This window comes from Bombus fervidus, chromosome 4 (assembly GCF_041682495.2).
Source record: "Bombus fervidus isolate BK054 chromosome 4, iyBomFerv1, whole genome shotgun sequence".
Taxonomy (NCBI): domain Eukaryota; kingdom Metazoa; phylum Arthropoda; class Insecta; order Hymenoptera; family Apidae; genus Bombus; species Bombus fervidus.
In genome coordinates this window covers 9,621,142-9,639,266 of record NC_091520.1, presented here as the reverse complement: position 1 = coordinate 9,639,266, position 18,125 = coordinate 9,621,142, and the positions used below count along the sequence as shown (strand labels likewise).

Genomic DNA, 18,125 nt, shown 5'->3' with positions numbered 1-18,125 from the left:
AGCTCCGTGAATCACCCGTTTCTGCCATATTCGTCAGTGTTCACCAAGTAAACGCGCTGATGGAGGATTTATATTGAGCGAAGGAAAAATTCAAGCGTACCGAATGGATGTGCAACGATATAACACCCTGTACTTGTCGTCGGTGCCCGGATCTAAAGAAAAAGCACCGGTTTATGGTCGTTTCGTCGCCCTTTTTTTATCCCAGGGATTCGTCGACGAACCAGCTACCATTCTCGCGGCCCTTGGAAATTTATATCCCGCCACGTTCTCGCGAACGATCGACTTCCAACGAGGCTTTCGAGAATGTCTTTGCTACGGCTGGGTTCATTATGCAAAGTTGCCGGGAATTATAAGCGTTTCGGCTATAATTGAACGCTACGAACGGCGTATAAAGAAGCGGCCAGCTCCATTTAAGATAACAACGTTATCTTCAGTTCCTCTTTTTCTTCCTTTTCGTTCACACGACACTCTCTTGTTTACGATCAATGAAACGATACTGGGCAAATTTACATTTTAATGCTATCGCGGAACGAGTACGCGCTTGTAAAGCTGCTACCCGATGTTCTCGCATGGCCTTACGCGCAAGTAGCTCAACCGTTTGCCACTCGCATGCCCTCATTTATTAGCAACCATAAAGCATTTATTGCTGTCGCGCATACAAATTAAGCTGACGTTCCGTCTCGTCCTCGTCTTTACGATCGAATTTCAACCGGACGTTCGATTCGCCCTGCTTCCATTTAAATTAGCCCCGTGCCATGCGGCCTAGGCCGAATCGAGATTCAATTGGAATCAGCCGCGATAAGAATCGGAAAGAACAGACGTCAACTTTATGAATAATTGATGAGACTCGTTAGAATTTCCACGAAGGCCAGGTGTTTTATTTGACGATGTCTCGCGGATACCAATGGAACTTATTCAGAGACGTGAACTCCATGGTTCCGATCGTTCGGAACATGTATATTTATACAGAGTTGCTACGTGGTAATTTTCACCTAAAGTGAGACGTCTAAAGAATCGTTCGATTAAATTACCGAGCATCAAGGAAAGATATCGGATGATATCCAGGGATGCAGACAACGTTCCGCTGTCCTTCAACGCAATCGAACTAAATGCTTAATAATATCTTTCATCTAAGTGTTTAGTTTTCATTAAAATATTAAACATTTTTTTCTTTGCTCAAATAAGAATGAGATTCAAACATAAATATTCGAGGGATAAATGTATATATGGTACATCACGCAATTTCTTGTCCAAGTTTTACAAGTCCTCAACCTTCTGTCAATTTATTCGCTCGATCGATTTTACGATCTCGTTACATCGTAAAAACCATCTAACCTAAAGTTAGATTCGTGATCCTTTCACGGCTTCAATTTTTGTTCGAATATCCAAATTTTATTGCGAGAACGTCATGTTCGGATCAAACAAAGCTTTAGCACTTTTTATTTACGATCGAACAAATAGTTGACAGATATTTCATCAAGGTATTTCTTGTGCATGGCTCGCGTTGGCGAATGATGACGATAACCGGTGAACACGCAGCGTTTCTCACGTTACACGCGCACCGATAAATCGATTCAAATAGGGAGAGCTTATTCTCGAGGGGAGGAACGTGTTTCCATCACCATGGCTGGACCTAATCTCCTGCAAGCTATCATTTCCTGGTATCTAATTGTTTAGAAGGGCGAAACGATACACATAAATTTGTTGCCAAACATGTATCTACTTCTTACTATTTTTCGTCCAATTAATCGTACATTTTTAGATACGAATGAATATATAAATTCATTACGCGTTGCAGATATGCACTTGTATTTAATCCTCTGTAATTAGTATCTGTTTTGCTTGTGAGAAGAGGAATGATTTCATTACAATTTAATTAAACTGTAGAGTTTCATCGTGATTAATAATTAATTCTCCATAATTAATTCTCAACTAATGCAAAAACTTTATATTACGAATGAATACGAGAATTTTCTACTTATCTTTATAATTACACGTTCTTCGTCTACGTAAATAACTCGTCCTTTTTCCACTGATCACCAACTTCAACTTGGACTCGATTCGTGGACGAGCATCGTGATAAGGCCTTGCTGAAGAGAGAAATGCTTAATCGTCGCGAATGCTTTTCGAGCAAGGCTATGACGAAATAATGAAGGGGGTTGAAGAATAGAAAAGGAAATAAAAGTCCGAGTAAAAGGAGAAGGACAGAAGGCAACGATCTTCGTTTCATTTTCATTTATACTTATTTCCTTGCCCGTCACATTGCAACTGCCGCCGGACGTTCTAGTGATTCGCATTCGCCCGATTAAATGCAGTATATATACCGTCGTCGAAGAAAACGACTGCCGCGGCGCCGCCCGTTTGGATTTTTATTTTCGCTCGCTCGAACGGCCGACAGTCTGCCGTACCGGGGGAAAATTCGAGCCCCCCTTCCTCTTTAATTGCACGATTTCCGCTGCTAGATTGCTCTTTGTCCGGGTAACCGAGACGCTCCGTTCGGTTTTTCAGATTTCTCACATCGTTGCGAACTGTCACATCGCATTACTTGCTCAATCAGAGTTTTTAATTTATCTGTAGACAATATAAAGAGTGTCAGAGAAAACATACAGGTTGGTTCACCGAAGTATGTTCTTGAGTTCTGACGATGTAAAAAATACTTTCTATGCAAGTTGAATGGTATTATAAGATGAATATCCCGCAAAGAATATTTCTTTCAAGGTTATCTTTTTCTTAGTTTTCAATTTCACCGATGTTTTTTCCATATATCAGGTGGTCCGAAAAGTTTCTTTCGTTTTATAAGGAAATAATGGATGCGTAACATTTTCCGTTTTATATTATTTTATCGAATTACGTATGATCCATTCTGTTCTATCAAAGTAAAGACTACAACGTTCGACAGATTAGGTTTCATTTTTGTATAAAGATGCGTTGCTGAAAAAGACGTGTCTGTAAAAGAAAGACACTTTTAGGGCAACCTAATAGATGTATATTTTTTCCTTGTAATTAATATTAAAATACATTCAGAAATATCAGTGACATAATTTTATTTTCTATCACTGCGAATATCTAAGTAAACATATTTAAAAAACCTGGCCACAATTAAAATTGTAAAAGACATTTATTACTTACTTTTCGAATGATCGTGTTATATTAAATCCTCAAACTGATGCCCCTCCGTAAATATGCGTCACCTGAAACGATGAGTGACAGATTCTAACGATCTGTATAAACGTTTGCAAGCTTCTATTTTCCCTTCGCCTTTTATTCAAGAATTCGCTGTATCGAGGAAAAATGTTTTCCACCAAGTGGTCGTCTAAATATAAAATTTGGAAATTTCTCTCAAAATTTCTCTCAAATTCTTCGATAGCGTATCAATTAACACGATGTCCGGAAGTAATCAGAGTTAACAGTATCGCTAAATTTCTGGCCCGCGATATGTTGAGTAAAACAGGGAAATATCTAAGACAGTTTCTCCAGTTTCCACCGTAAGCTGGAATCGTTCGGACCCAACGAAATCCCGAATAAATTTCGGCGAAGAACAGGTCGTATTGCCCCACGAAGGAAATTTGAATGTAAATCATACGATTACGCGAGAGCCGCGAAAAAGGGGTAGATTCCCGGACGTTTCTTATCCGGAGGCATCCTTCCTCGGTCGGCGAATAAAAATCTCGAGGGATCAGTCGCGTTCCCGTGACGACCCAGGCGTTTAATCTAACGAAACTTATCCCGAGAAGAAAGCTCACCGAACCGGTAACATCATCTTATTTACCGGATCAAATACAATATTACACGGGAGAAATATCGTATCGATAAGTTCACGGATTCTCGTCAATTTTAATTTCTTGCTACCTCTAACAAATGCATGTAATGGCGTTAAAAATTGAATTGTAAACTGGTTCCTTTGCGATAATGGAGCGTAAAATGCAATGCTTCCGGCTAGATTCCTTCTTAATTATTAGATTGATAATTGTTACTTATTATTAATCCTTGAATTGCTGTAAACAATCCTATTAGAGCGTCGATCTACGTGTCATTTTGATTTTCATATCATCTTTCGTTTGTTCTTGTATTCTTCCGAATTATTAAAATCAATCTTTGTTACGGTGTCGTAGAAATAGCGTTTCATATAATATCAAATGTATAACGTTTCCTCGTTTCTGTCGATTGATGCAAGAGAATTGCGTAATTGCTCCTAGCAGCGTATATTTTCAGTTTACGAAGTGAAACATTGTTCCATCACGAATGTTGATAATGTTGCTACATAGAGCGTAAAATTTACGAACGTTTGGCACGCTCGCTGCCGCGTCTCGCGGATTCGTTCAATATTCATGCCAGCTTGTTCATGGGAACAAGATCATCTGTACGTTTTTCTGGTGGACGCGGGTTCCAGTCTGAGCCAACGGCTTTGCCAGTGTGCATAGCACGTATAAGGAAGAGCTGCTCGTAAATAGCGAAAGGATCCTCGCGTGAGAGGATATTTTCTGTTCTGGCGTCGCTGCAAAGTGCCGTTTACCACCTGTCGATCACAGTACCGGGACCACAGGTGGCGAACCCTTTTAAAGCGATTCATCTCGCCTTCTTGATCATCCTTTCGCGTCTCACTGTAGCGTTATATTCCAGTAACTTCGTTTCGCGTGATCGTACATTGATTCGGGTATCGATCTCGTGGTTGCGAGGCCAGATAACACTTTGACTGCCATGCCGAAATGACATGTTTCGCTCAGGATGCCACGGGAGTATTTTTATTATTCAAGGCATATAATGGAAAAATAATAATAAATTGATGTAAGACAACGTTCTTCGCCAATGGACCGTTTATCTTATTGGTGGTCACGGCTGGCCACTCTGGCGTCTTGATAACAGTCGATAGCGACATATTATAACAAGGTTTCGTTTATTTCAACAAACCATTCGCATTCGTTATTTCGTCGTAAGCAAAACATCCAGAACATATTGTTGGAACGTGTAGAAGATATTAGTAAACAGTATTTGCTCATTGTACATATAATCGTAAGGTATGTGCACACTTCTAACTTCAATTATATGATTATAAAGCAGCATTTAGGATTATTTTCTAAGTGTGTTTATAATAATATTCGTAGATTACTGTTAGAATTTAATCTTCAAGTGAAGATTAATAATCTGTGGAAGACACAATGTTTATGTTGAAATAATATTCAGTGATGTTTATTAAACAGAACTACAGAACCAAATGTATATAAGCGAGTGATATAATTAACAACGTATACAAGAATTGTTGATTGCTGGCCAGTTGCTTTCAGACTAGACTTAGGTAGTAACCCATGATTCCTTAAATACTTTGAACCCCACTCTCTATACAGTAATGAGTATGACCTGTGTAAATGTCCTGTTCAAATGCCTGTGTGGGTGTCTGTATAAGGGTATTGTGCCTATGCGTGAAATATCGTCGTATTCCAACGATTGCCCCTCAAAGATATGGATGCAAACACAGTGCCCCGTTAGATGCAAGATTTGTTCTCATTTTTTTTTTATTGATGTTCTAATAAAAATGTCTAATCGTTCAATGGGGCACTTTTTACTTCGAAGTATCTTCTATTTATCGGTTATATTCAAAATGCCCTGTTAATTTTCATTCAATTTTTACAATTGTAAGAAGTTCAAGCGCTCCGGTCACCAATGGTCAACGTGACAATCAAAGTCATAATAGCATACGCCAGTCGCACGTGCGTTTCCGCTTTGGTCTCTGATGCTTCCCCGGATTATTTATATTCGGTTTCAATTCTGGCAAATGTAGCTATAAATATGCTGTTGTAATTATTAGCTCGGAATTCGTTCACTTTATCGGCCAATAGCATTACGAAACTAGAATTACATTCGACAATAACATAGAAATAATACAATGTAACTCTCACTCAACACAATGCAATTCGCTTAAATCTTATCTAATTTTACACGATTCATACGAGACCCTTTCATTTTCCAATCGTACTACGTTTTCAAAAATCTCACACCAACACTACGTATTCTTGTCACGTGGAATCTTTTGGTAATTTTTAATAACCGTAGAATAATTATCTGCTCGATTCTTCATCGTTCATCATTCTCCCGTGTTCTTGTTCTCACAGTAGCAAATTATCAAGATCTCACGTGTGCTTCGTTCGAATTCTCCAACAAAGTTGTCCGGTCCCATACGTTTCTGGCAAAGTCTAAGAATAGGTCGATCGAGACGATCCATTCTTCATCGGGATTTGAATTTTAGAATGGTGCATCGATACACCTACCTACCGATCTGGGATAAATTTCCGTGCAATTTCAATACCAGATGATTCCCCTTGTAGACGCAAGCCACCCTTTTTTGTCCCTCTCTGTATACACGGGCCTGTGCCGAGGCGGTGGGATAAGACGAACGGATGGTTGCCTCGCCGGATATTAAAAATATCTTCCGTCGGCAGCGGACAGCGATCGACTTCCGGTTTATCCGTTTTCCTCTTATTTCGAACGCGTCCCCGGAGCTCGATCGGTCGTCTTCAAACTGTCCTCGTCTCTTCCTTCTATCTTTCTGATTCGTTTCTGTCGATGTTTCTCCCATACCGTTCCTGTTATGAATTTTGATGCACACAAACGATATATGATATACCTGCGTATCGTATGATACTCGTACATATCGGAGAGACCAGAGAAGTTGTTGGAAGTTGGCGAAGTTCGGAAAGATTCGAGCGTTTAACTAATCCTAATGCGGAAATTGATTCCATTCCCTAAGGAAAACTAATGTTCTACCTGCAAGTTGTTCTTAGAGAGTTGCTAAAGTAGATTAGCAGTAGCGAGCTCCGGGGATGTTGCATATTCCAGAAACCAGCGTATTTTGCTGTAACGTGGTCTCGTTGCGAGTGTCTCTAATTCCGAAGATAAAGTCCTAACAGTTCTACCATTCGCATAGACGTATCTTAATAGAAATTCCAATTACCTGCAGTGTTCTAGAGTGACTCGATAGGCACCTATTTTCATGATTCTTTAACTCGTCTTCGTATCACCAATAATCATTTTATAAAGCCTACTTCCTCCCACGCCCACTTAATTAATTTATTGTTTCACGATTTAGTTAGCTATGGATACGTATTTTTATTCGGCTTTTCATTCCGCTTTTTTTTTAACGATACATTTATGTCGAGTAATCTAATCAGAGGAATATTTTTCCGAGTGGGATTTCTTAATTATATTAATGGAGCGTTAAAAACTAGCGTCAACGTTGGACGCTACTCATCGAGCTTTGTGTCCCATTACCTTTGTGTTCCCTTCCGAGACCGCACAAACAGAAAGCATATTTCGACTTTCAAATATTTTGTGAATTTCCCGGGTTTCTCCTCCTTGACCTCTTCTCTGACGTCGAAAACGCTACTTACTGCCTTCTCAAAGTTACTAACTGCTTGTTTCTCGTCTTAAAATCTTCCAGGATTATGAGTAATTTCGATGCAAATACTTCGACAACGTCGTTTGTATGTCAATCTATACAAAACTTTTCCGTGCTTTCTTCTAACTTGTTGATTATTCTATATTTGGATGTTTGCGGAAATTGAGAAAATAGAAAGGAGTCTAAATTCACAGACAGGGATGATTGGATATTAAATAAAATTGTCCGTGGAAGAAGTCGAGGGTGATTTAATCTGCTAAATTGAAGAGCTGTGTTAATAAAAGAGAAAAGAAGCAAGATAATAAGGGAGAGGAAAATAGCGGAAATGCACCAAGGATAAATGCTTGATTTATTAAAATGATTAATTTGTAAAATTTTTAAGTGAAAAGGCTCATTTACGATCCTACAATCGTTTGTTATTAGACTTAGTTATATAATCGAACAAACGCTTGGCGATATCAAGATCGTTCCTCTTGCACGATTCATCGTGAAATTCACTTCACGCGCGAAAATTATCTAGGGGAGAGCCGCGGATTTCGTTATCGGCCGCGTCGATCGAGCGAAATTGCCAGCCTCGAGAATGGGAGGGCCAACGACGATCGGCCTCGAATACGCGATCGAAATTATAGGTGGCCGCGTTCGGTGAAGCTCGTTCGCTCGCGTGTCGAACGCGCGCGGAAAATTGCACAGCAGGTTCCGGTCGGTGCGCGGCCGCCCAGAACGTTTCGAGTTTTTGTGGACCACACGACGATCGCGCTCGTCCAGACAGAATTTTCGACATGCCACGATTCGGATCTCGACTCGTGGCTTTCCAAAATTCCACGAAATCCAAGTAAAAGCGTATGAGCGTAGTCCATATTCGATATTCGTTTTTCGATGCGTCGACGTGATTTTCAGGCAAAATGGTGAATCATAGAAGTCTTTGGAATCCGGTCACCTGGCTATCAGTGTACTTTACAATATAATCTATGTTATCAATTACCAATTTCCAGGCTTACAAAAATGTTCATTTCGATAGTTCTGAAAATCAAACGTTTGCAGTGTGTTTTAACGGCTATCGCAACATTCGTAGAAACAAAGACAAGTATTCTCTATCCGGAGAATTATCGCGGATCACGATGCGCTAGGATAAGAACGTCGATGACCAACGAGCAGATTTATCCGGCCAATATTAGCGAATGAAATTCTATGGTGACGCGAGCGGTAATCCAATTGGATGGAAATCGGGGACAAACAGTCGTGTCGCGTACACGAGCGCGTCTAATTATTAATAATGCGACGAATCACTGGACAGATGGATGGCTGTTTGCGCCGCTCAGTGAACGAGATTGGTTACTCGGGACTTGTATTACAACCACGGTGTACGTCGCTTATCAATGGGCATCGTTGAAATTGCTACCGTGTTTACCGAACCAGCCACGTTGTGCACGATGAGGGAGAAAAGATTCTGTCGGAGCAGATAGATTGACAAGCAAATGGTTATGATTAGAGTTTACGATGAATGAAAGACATTAGCGTATCCGTGTACTGCTCATTACCTGAGAAAATTTGAGTAAACTACGTCCATTAACAACACTGCTATACTATATTCTCCACACACACACACACGCGCGCGCGCGTGCACGCACGTACCATCGACTCCTGCTTCTAAAAAGAACTAGTCGTAAACCCACGGTTTACTCCGCGTAGATCGGTAATTTCGGTAACGAGAATCGAAGCACGGTCGGAAATTCCAGGACGAGGAATAGGAGGGCCAAAAGGCCGGTCGATATTCCACCGATCAGTTCGATATTAAGCCACGTCTTTCCTACAGGAGAACGTATCCCGACTTTACGACCGGTTTTTACGGGATTCCTGCGAATTCGCCGTTCGCCCGAGGGTGTCGGTTACTCTGCCACCCTCTGAGCGTGTGTTACATGTTTCAGTATTTCGGTTAGCTCGTGTCAGGATTGCAGACTATTCCCGCGCACCTTCGTATCCCCTCTGCTCTTCTCCGTTTTACCACTCACCCCTCATCGTTCGTAGCCCCTCCTGTGCTCGTGCACAGTGTGTTCCTTCGAACTTTAACGAGTTTGTCCTATATGTAATCGCGTCGGTGGCACAGCAACGTCGAAACATCAACGACAAATTGGATTTTGAAACAGTCTGTACGTGACCGCGGTACCGTATCTCGCAGACGCTTCGATGGCGAAACAGAGATCCGGCCGGGGTACGATTTACGAGGCTCGCCTCGGTCTGTTCCACTGTCGGCCAGGTACGCGGCAAATTTCAAGGCTGGACGCCGTAAAAACAACGAAGAATCAGCGTTCTCCTATCTGCACTACTTATGCATCATCCACGAAATGGCGCCTGGTTGTTCGTGACTCTTCATCGAACGGCCGCGATCTAAGTATTAGGTTGTCCGAAAAGTTTCTTTCGTTTTATATCCAGTATATATATAGTTTATATAGTTATAGTTTATCGAGGAAATAATAGACGCACAACGTATTTTGTTTTATATTATTTTGTCGAATTACGTACGATCCATTTTGTTCTGTTGAGATAAGCACCGCGACATTTCACAGACTTGGTTTCACGTTTGTATGAAGGTGCACTGTTGTAAAAAGAAAGTGTTTGCGAAAGAATGAAACTTTCCAGACAATTTAATAGATTTTGATAATGTCATAGATCGGTCGAAAATTTAAGGCTGAATCTACTTATAGAGATAGAAATTTTTAAACTAGAAAGCGTTCTTGTCAAAATCTTGACGGTTTCATCTTTTCCTAATTCCATTGTTTTATTTTCCACTAAAGCTTACGATTTTGAGTGTCGAAACAAAAATCTCTCACAGTCGGCCATTTTTCTGTTGCAGTGAAATACCTGAGGGAGGTGACACCGTACTTTAGGAAGGCTTCGATCATCCAGGAGGTTGGCTGGGAGCTGCAGCGTGGATTCCTGAGTGCGACGCCTCCGCCTCCAAAGTCACCACCGCGAGCGGATACGCGTTATCTGCCGTTGCAACTCTGCAGACTCACCAGAGCTCATCCTTCCTCCGATCCCGGTAAGTTCTTCCATCTCTGCGTTATCTGCGTACACGCGTTGCTTAATTCCTGCCGCCACATCGAGCGCGGTTCGCCCGACCGAACGTCGCTGAGGTGAACTCGACGAAATTGCTGAACGGGAGCGTGAAAGCGTAAAACGCGTCGACCCAACGACAAACGCGAAAATGTTAATTAACGTTGACCCCGCGTTAAATGAACGGTTTCACTCACTTGCCTGCCCTTCTGTCATATTTCGTTGCTAAGTTTTATTCCGAATCGAAATGTTTTTTTTGGATAAAAAAAGGTTTAAAAAGGATAAAAGGTTTTCTTTGGATAGGACGTTGGATGTTTCGTAGATCAAGTCTTTATCTTGCAATATCACACTCGTGAATTTATGGTTTGACAAAGACAAATTGTATTTGTAAGAAAGTTAGTTTTCCAAGGCCTTTAAATTACATGATTGATTGGTAACGTCTCAATATGTATCAATATTGGCAAATTTGACACAGTGTTTTATAGAGATGAATGGATAACGATTGCTTAAATAGATACTAGAAGAATAGTCAGACACGCAGTTAAATTTTCATTTCGTATTTATTTTCTTCGTATAGTTAGGTTTAGCACGAGAATACAATTCGACGTCTCTAACAGAAATTTGTTAGATCGATAACGGTGCATTTTTGAAGGAAATTAAATGATTCTTTGTAAGATACATGGGCAGAAGCATATATCTTTTCTCTGATATAAATTCTGTATTTTGGACATCGGTATTTCCGTTATTTGTAGCATCAGTTAGTTACCGTGAGTTATTTAATTTCAACCCTCTGAGGTAATAACAAATTCTTCAGCTTCGGCCTTAATTGCTTCGGTTGTGGTATTTGGCGTGTAAAAATGGTGAAAAACGAGGATAGCGATAGTTTTGTTCTAATGATACACAGCGAGTTGTGGAAGTTTCACGAGAGACCACCGGATAGGAGTTAAAAAACTAGTCGAAGCGCGAGTTGGCAAATCGAATAAACGAGGCGAAATTTCTCTTGCCCCGCACGTTTAGAAGTAAACGTTTCAGCAGAACATACCCGGGATTACGTGCACAAGCCGCGTCTCGTGGGTGGCGCTCCTCTCGAGAGCTGCATGCTCAGCGACCGAGATAATGACAGCCATAACGCAATTAACCCGTTTCTGGCATTACAGTCGAACGACCGTGCACGGCGCCAGCGTGCCGCGAGTTTGACAGTCAATTATCGTCTAATAGAATGGGGACTCTGCGCGAGAAAATCTTCATCGCGATTACATGTGTCGTGACACACAGCTCAGCCTCCCTTTCCAGCTTTTCTTCTCTCTTTTCCTTTATTTTTCGGTCTGGAAATTAAATTAGTATGAATTTCTCAAAGAATAAAAGACTTAATTTCATATGTTTGTTTGTCTCTCTTTAAAAGGTATCTTAAGAGTATGCAAAATTATAAACTCCGAGATAAATTAAAAAAGAGATAATATTTGTAATCTCATTACTTTTGTACCAATTGTACCACATTTTGTACTACCTTTTTACCAATATAATTTCTGATCTCAATTAATCTTAAACCATTCGCAATGGATGGCGTATTGGTGCATCAAAAATTCACTGACGGTCTTCTTTTTTCTTTCTCAATGGTTGCAGTAGACTACTTATCGTAACAGACGAATGTTATTCAATCCTTATCAAACATTATGTATCTCGAAGTATACTTAACCGAATACATATTTAGATTTCTTACATTGTCCTACTATCCGGTGCTTGAGTTTATGCAACTGCGCCGTTGCGATAAGTTGATCCTTGATTTTAAAATAGATTTCGCGTCATTCGTTCTCCCTTTCTCCATTTTCCTTACCGCCTCCATCGTTCGCTGGTTTTGCAGCCCTTTCTCCTCACGCTGAGATTCTGCTTATATTGTACCGTGTAAGGTGTTTGAAGCAAGCGTGAATTAAGAGCGTCTCCTTTTTTTCGATCGTCGCTTAAACTTAAGCAGACTGCATCCGCGTCACTTCCGGGAGAACGTAACGCGATTCCTCCCCTCAGGCCCGAACACAATAGGGGGAGGAACTCGTTTGCGTGTATACCAGATGGTGGTAAGTGGCTGCCCAGGCTTGAATGGATCCAGTTTTCATCGAGATGCCTTCGTCTGTTCTTTGAAGGGACACAACCACAAAGAAGGGGTTAGAAAAGAGTATCCGTCAGCCCTCCGCGTATCCAACGTCTAGTTAATGAAAGGCTAATGGGCTCTTAATTCTGTAGAGCTCCTTCTTCAATCCCCTTGCTTGGTCCCCTTCAAACTGTCAACCCTCCGACGTTCCTTTCTTCCCCCTTTTCTACCTTTTCAACCCTTTCCCCCTCGATAACTCTGCATTTGCCTAGGAAGAGGTTGTCCTCCACGTTGTTGGAAAAGCATCGTCGACCGTTTGCCCGAAGGAACTGCGCGTTTCCCTCCGCTTTTGTCCCGTCACTCTTTCGTCGTTGCATCCTGCCCGAAGAATTCGTAAATAAAGCACCGTTTGCTCTCTGATTTTTTCCACCGTTATCTTTTCTTCTCCTCGCTCTTGAACCATCAACCGAAGTCCCTCGACGGGGATTTCGTTTGTCTCTCTCACCCACCTTACGCAATCTTCCTACCGTTGCTTCTCTCCGTCTATCACAGATTTCTATCGTTTTGTTGCCGTACGTTTGCGTTATCCGTGCCGCAGTCTTCGTCTTCCCCCAACTGGAAAAAGGAAATCGTGCCGTGCCCCCCGGAGAAAAACCGGCAGCACGGGAAAGTGTTCTGGTCGACTCGAAGGGGAAAAGGGAATCGTGCCGGCTCCGAGAATTGCGGAAAGCAATCAGAAGCGTGCTGTATCTTCCATTCGTATCTGCTTCGCGACGGTTAAGCTGACTAGTCCGAGTTGGCTCTCGTCTCTTCCGGATACGTTATGGTATTTTTCGAGTCAACAGTTCCCGACGTGGAACCATGCCCGTTTCGATTCTGCCCGGCACATTGTCGTGTTTATCCTGTATTACTAGCACCGGATAGCTGACGGATCTAGAAATTGGCGGGGACGCGGTGGGCAAACATCGCGCGGAAAAATGTCGTTAAATTCATCCGGAGTTTGCTCGTCAAATATTCAACGTTCTCGCTCTTCCGCGTCTCTGTTTGTCGTATTCGTTCGTTTATCTTCGAGCCGGCGAGTTCCAGGTCGGAAATTAAAGAAACCGGTTCATCGTACGGGCAAGCAATAACAAACATGTACAGGTTGTTTCGCGAGGAGCTTGTACAAACGTACGTACTCCCGAGCTTTTCTCCAATCGATACCAAAAGAGTTATACTTCGACCTTGCCTTTTAGCCGGACTTAGTATCCGCGAATGGTATCGATGCTTTTTTCAGTGGGCAGATTCGCGCGTTACGAACAAGCAGAAAGAATGGTAGACGTTAATGGGTTTTCTTTTTGCCCATAGGACGAATGGTGGATGCATTGGTGCAGCGTTTGTGCTACGGTCGCGTTAAAATTTACGATAAATCTCGGGCCGGAGGTGGTTTCCATCAGCCGCGCGAGAAACGCGTCACGTTCGACCGGAATATCTTTTCAAAAGTTTATCCAGATTCCAGGGATTTCCGAGACGGTGGAGCTTATTTACAATTTATCGCGACACGTAGCGACGCTGTGTACGCTACTGACGGATGGGTAATTGTTATTTCGCACCTCTCGTCCCGCGACGTCGTAAAAATATGATTTTATACATTCGCCGCACTCACGGGAGCCTCCTGTCCCGCATCAGCTTTCCTCTCTTCGATCCCTGGCGAGTAGTCGCCTCTGATATCGCGTACCTTCTCTTTATGTTGCTCCACTATCTGCCCTACTTTTTCCCTTATTTTCTTTAGTAATGTATAACGTAGAAGAATCGATTATTCTCAGGCTTCTACTTTCATGCTCCTCTCATTCTTCGTTGCTTTTTTTTTCATTCTGCGCTTCTTCTTCTCTGTCTGTCTGTCTCTTTCTCTCTCTCTCTCTCTCTCTCTCTCTCTCTCTCTCTGTTGGTTAGTTGGAAAGAATTTTCTTGCGTTCATATTTGCTTCGTCTACCGAAAATTGAGAAAATCTGCACGACTGTAGACGAAATATCACAAATGCCTTTTACCAAACACTGCGGATAATACGTGGACAGATGGAAGACAGCGCGAATTTGTAGAACGAGAGAATGAAGACAGACTCGCCATTGACCGAGGGCAAACACGGAATGGACGGTAGCCAGGCTCGTCGATATTAAAGGGGAAATGTATAAAAAAGGACAGCCAACGGACGGGAGAAAGGAACGGAGAAAAGAAGATATCGACTATCGTTCGCGGCTCTACCTACGAATTAAAACGGGCCAGTGGACGCGTGAACGGTACAATGAAAATTGGCTAATTGAATTAGCGGGTAGCTGAGTGCGACCTGGATAGATAGAGGCTTCCATAACCAGAGCCGTCAGGTTTTAGATGGGTTCCATTAAAAGGAAGAGTGCCCCGTGAACCGCTGAAAGAACCAGCCCGGTTCATCCAATTAAAATCACCTGTTAATTGTACGAATATCGAGGAATCACAATGGTCTCGGCTCGCGCACGCGCCCCCTCGCTTGCGAAATCTTTCCTACCTGGCCGCTCCATCATCGTTGACCATGCGAATTGGACAAGAATTCCCTTGTACCCCTTTAACAAGAATCGATGTTGGCAAACTGACGAGAAAAAAGTATTTATCGCTTGGTTTACCCAAACTTCCATTATAAGTCGAGTACTCTATGACTAAAAAATATGGCATCGATAATTCGACTGGTTATAAAGTCGAATATTTCCCAATCGAATCGGTCTTTTTATAGAGGAACCAAAGCGAGATACTCCTTTCGATTGCATCTCGCCAACTTTCTAATTAATGCCTCGAAATGGTACTCGAACGAGCCACTCGCAATCAAACTCGCAATCACTCGTATGTATTCGTAGCGGTAGATCGAGTGCTTTGACCAGATCTATGATACACTTTCCATTCCATTCGAGCCTCGTCGAATCAAATGAAACTTCAAATACGTCGATTCCCTCGTGTAAACGTGCACAAACACAGTCGATGGGTATGTGTATTTAGTTTTTCTCAAGGTAAATTCATTCGAGAATCCACGCGCTCCCACTTTCGATTTAGAGACACAACACGTCCGCGAACTAGGTGCTACACATAGACGAACGATGGGTGGAAATCGGTGAGGGTCGATGGTGGAAGCTCGAGATTCAACTGTACGCCACTGGTTGGCAGGGCGGAGGATGCGAGAGTTAAATTAGTTTCCGGGGCAAAAGCTAGCTGCCGCCTGGTTTTCAGGGCTAACCCCGTGTATAATTCCAGAACAGCTCCATCAGGCTGGAACCCACGAAGAACCTTCCATCCAAACCATCTACCATCCACTGCTGACGCCACTACCACCGCCACCCTCAGCCGCTATCAACCATCTACCCGACCCGTCCTTTGCGCGTTCGCCTTGCTAGACTTCGCGGGGGCTGCAGTTTGCGAAGTTAATTACCGTCGGATAATTGCGCTCTATATGCCGACCGACTGATTAACGAGCCTAGATCAGCCGGCAAGTCGCTTGTTCCCTCTTTTGTTTCCTTGTTCGGACAGAACGATTGTCTGTCCGGTGATTATGCCTCATGGAAAGCCTTTAAGTTTCATTGTCCGACTAGGCTTGTTTTCGCAACGGGTATACAGATTCTTACTTCTGTGAGAATTGTTTCTTTGTTTCACGGGATTTAGATAGCAGCCTCGTTAGCATTTGAAGAAAGAGGCAAAGTTACTTCTAGCTTTGTTCGCAATTAGGTCTACCTAAATAGGATGATTTTTAGAAGAGTTATAGGTGGTCCGTATAAATTCTTAATTGTGGGAAAGTTATCTTTATGTTGTATAAAGTGGTTGGTTAAATTATTTTCATCGTACGTTGCTTGATCAGTTGAATGTTAATTCGAGATTATAGAGGAATGGTATCGGAGGGACAAAGCTTTGTTTGTCGATCGTGTTGCATTCGAATACTCAATTTCATGATTCGCTCGTGATCCTAACCACAGAGAAGGTTACTTCGTCTCGTTGTCTCCAAGAATTGATTCCTTTTGTACCATACTTAGGTCAAAGAATCCTTCAGTATCTGAGAACCAATTCATCGAAGCACCAAAAAGTATCGAACAGTAAGTACAACAATTAGTCACACAAAAGAACGCACAAACGTAACATCATATTTTGAACTTTCTCTACAATGGGAACGAACAGATGAGACGATTAAAGGTAGGCGAGGTTTAACGCACGTTGGAAATTTGCGGCGCGTTGTCCGGCGCGAAAAGGAGCTCGCGTAGGAACAAAGGGGGTGACGAAGGAAAGGGGTGAAAAAGGGCATAGGTAACAAACGTTCTAGAATTGCAACGGTGTTATCAGTAACAAGCGGAATTGCATTGTGCGTGGAAGACCCTCGGGCGTACGCTGCCTGTTCTCATTACTATCCAGGCGTCCTGCGAATCGCAGCGGACGCGAGATGGCGCGTTGGCGCGTGCACGAGGCCGCGCGTGTGACCGTCGCTCAAGACTATTATCAGACCGTGTAGACTTCGTCTACGTCGTCTACGTCGTCGTGCACGGTTCCATTATCCTCTAATATCGTTACACGAGGTCGCGCCGCTACGGTTTGTAGAACTGACGGCCGCGATAATGCCCGTTACACTAACGACAGGGATATCGTTACCGGCGATTGTGTCCGCGTACGTGACGTATCTATCTCGACCACTCTCTCGATTATTATTTAATAACGGAACCCTCGGGGTTTCCACTTCCGCTGCCAGCTTTGAGCGATCAAGCATAAGCGGACCTTTACATTCCAGATTTATTTGTTTATAGAACTTCTGACAATCCGACGATGATCTTTTATTGACATTATTAATATGTAATGTGTAGCTAAATGTGTTACAGTAGTACTACATATGATTTTTCGTTCACATAACAGGAATGTACATTTAGATAAGTGGATTCGATTATTGATTTTCAGATTAAATGCATATTCGATACAGTTCAATTGAATTCAGAGTTCATTTGTTCAGACAATAGGTAAAATTTCCTTCAAATAAACGAATTTCGTGTAAATGGATTTCTGCTGTAATACGTAAATAATTGAAATTAAAGTGATACGCGAACATATCTCTGTCTCGATGAAACTGAATGTCGCACTCACAGATGTATAGTAATTACGAAAAATAAGATGATAGAATTGGTAGCTCTGTTCTTTACAATAACTGTGTTCACATTAACTAGAAATTCGAAGTTGGGCCGCAATTCTTCCTACAATACGTTACAGTCATCTGTAGTTAACGTTGATATACAATGTCCTCGCTGCATCCTGCTTTCGATAAAATCAATCCAGTTGTAAAAGAGAAATACAAATAAATCTTGGCGACGCATTCCCAACGTATTTGCATTTACGGTTCAAGTCTAACAGTTTCGATTCACGGATGTGAGTAATACGCGCGAGGCAATCGTCGTGCACATGCTTGGACGTAAAATTTATTACCGTAGAACTGTAAAATTTAGCGTGGCCAGCGCATAACCGCTGTCCACGCGATCGTTACCTGTGACCGATGCGTCGGTCAGGTAACACCGCCCGTTGCAATCTGTTGCCACGATCGGGATGTAAAGTTTACATCGATGAAACGTA

General features: G+C 42.3%; 1 protein-coding gene across 3 annotated transcripts in view; it reads left to right on the top strand.

Moving 5' to 3' along the window:
* The window catches only part of Syn1 (Syntrophin-like 1), a 369,480-nt gene that overhangs the window by 195,312 nt on the left and 156,043 nt on the right, over positions 1-18,125 (top strand). For all 3 annotated transcript variants that reach the window (XM_072002192.1, XM_072002193.1, XM_072002194.1), the window contains exon 3: positions 10,242-10,430. In XM_072002192.1, the coding sequence (XP_071858293.1) occupies positions 10,242-10,430 (189 nt within the window). The remainder of the gene's footprint in view (positions 1-10,241; positions 10,431-18,125) is intronic.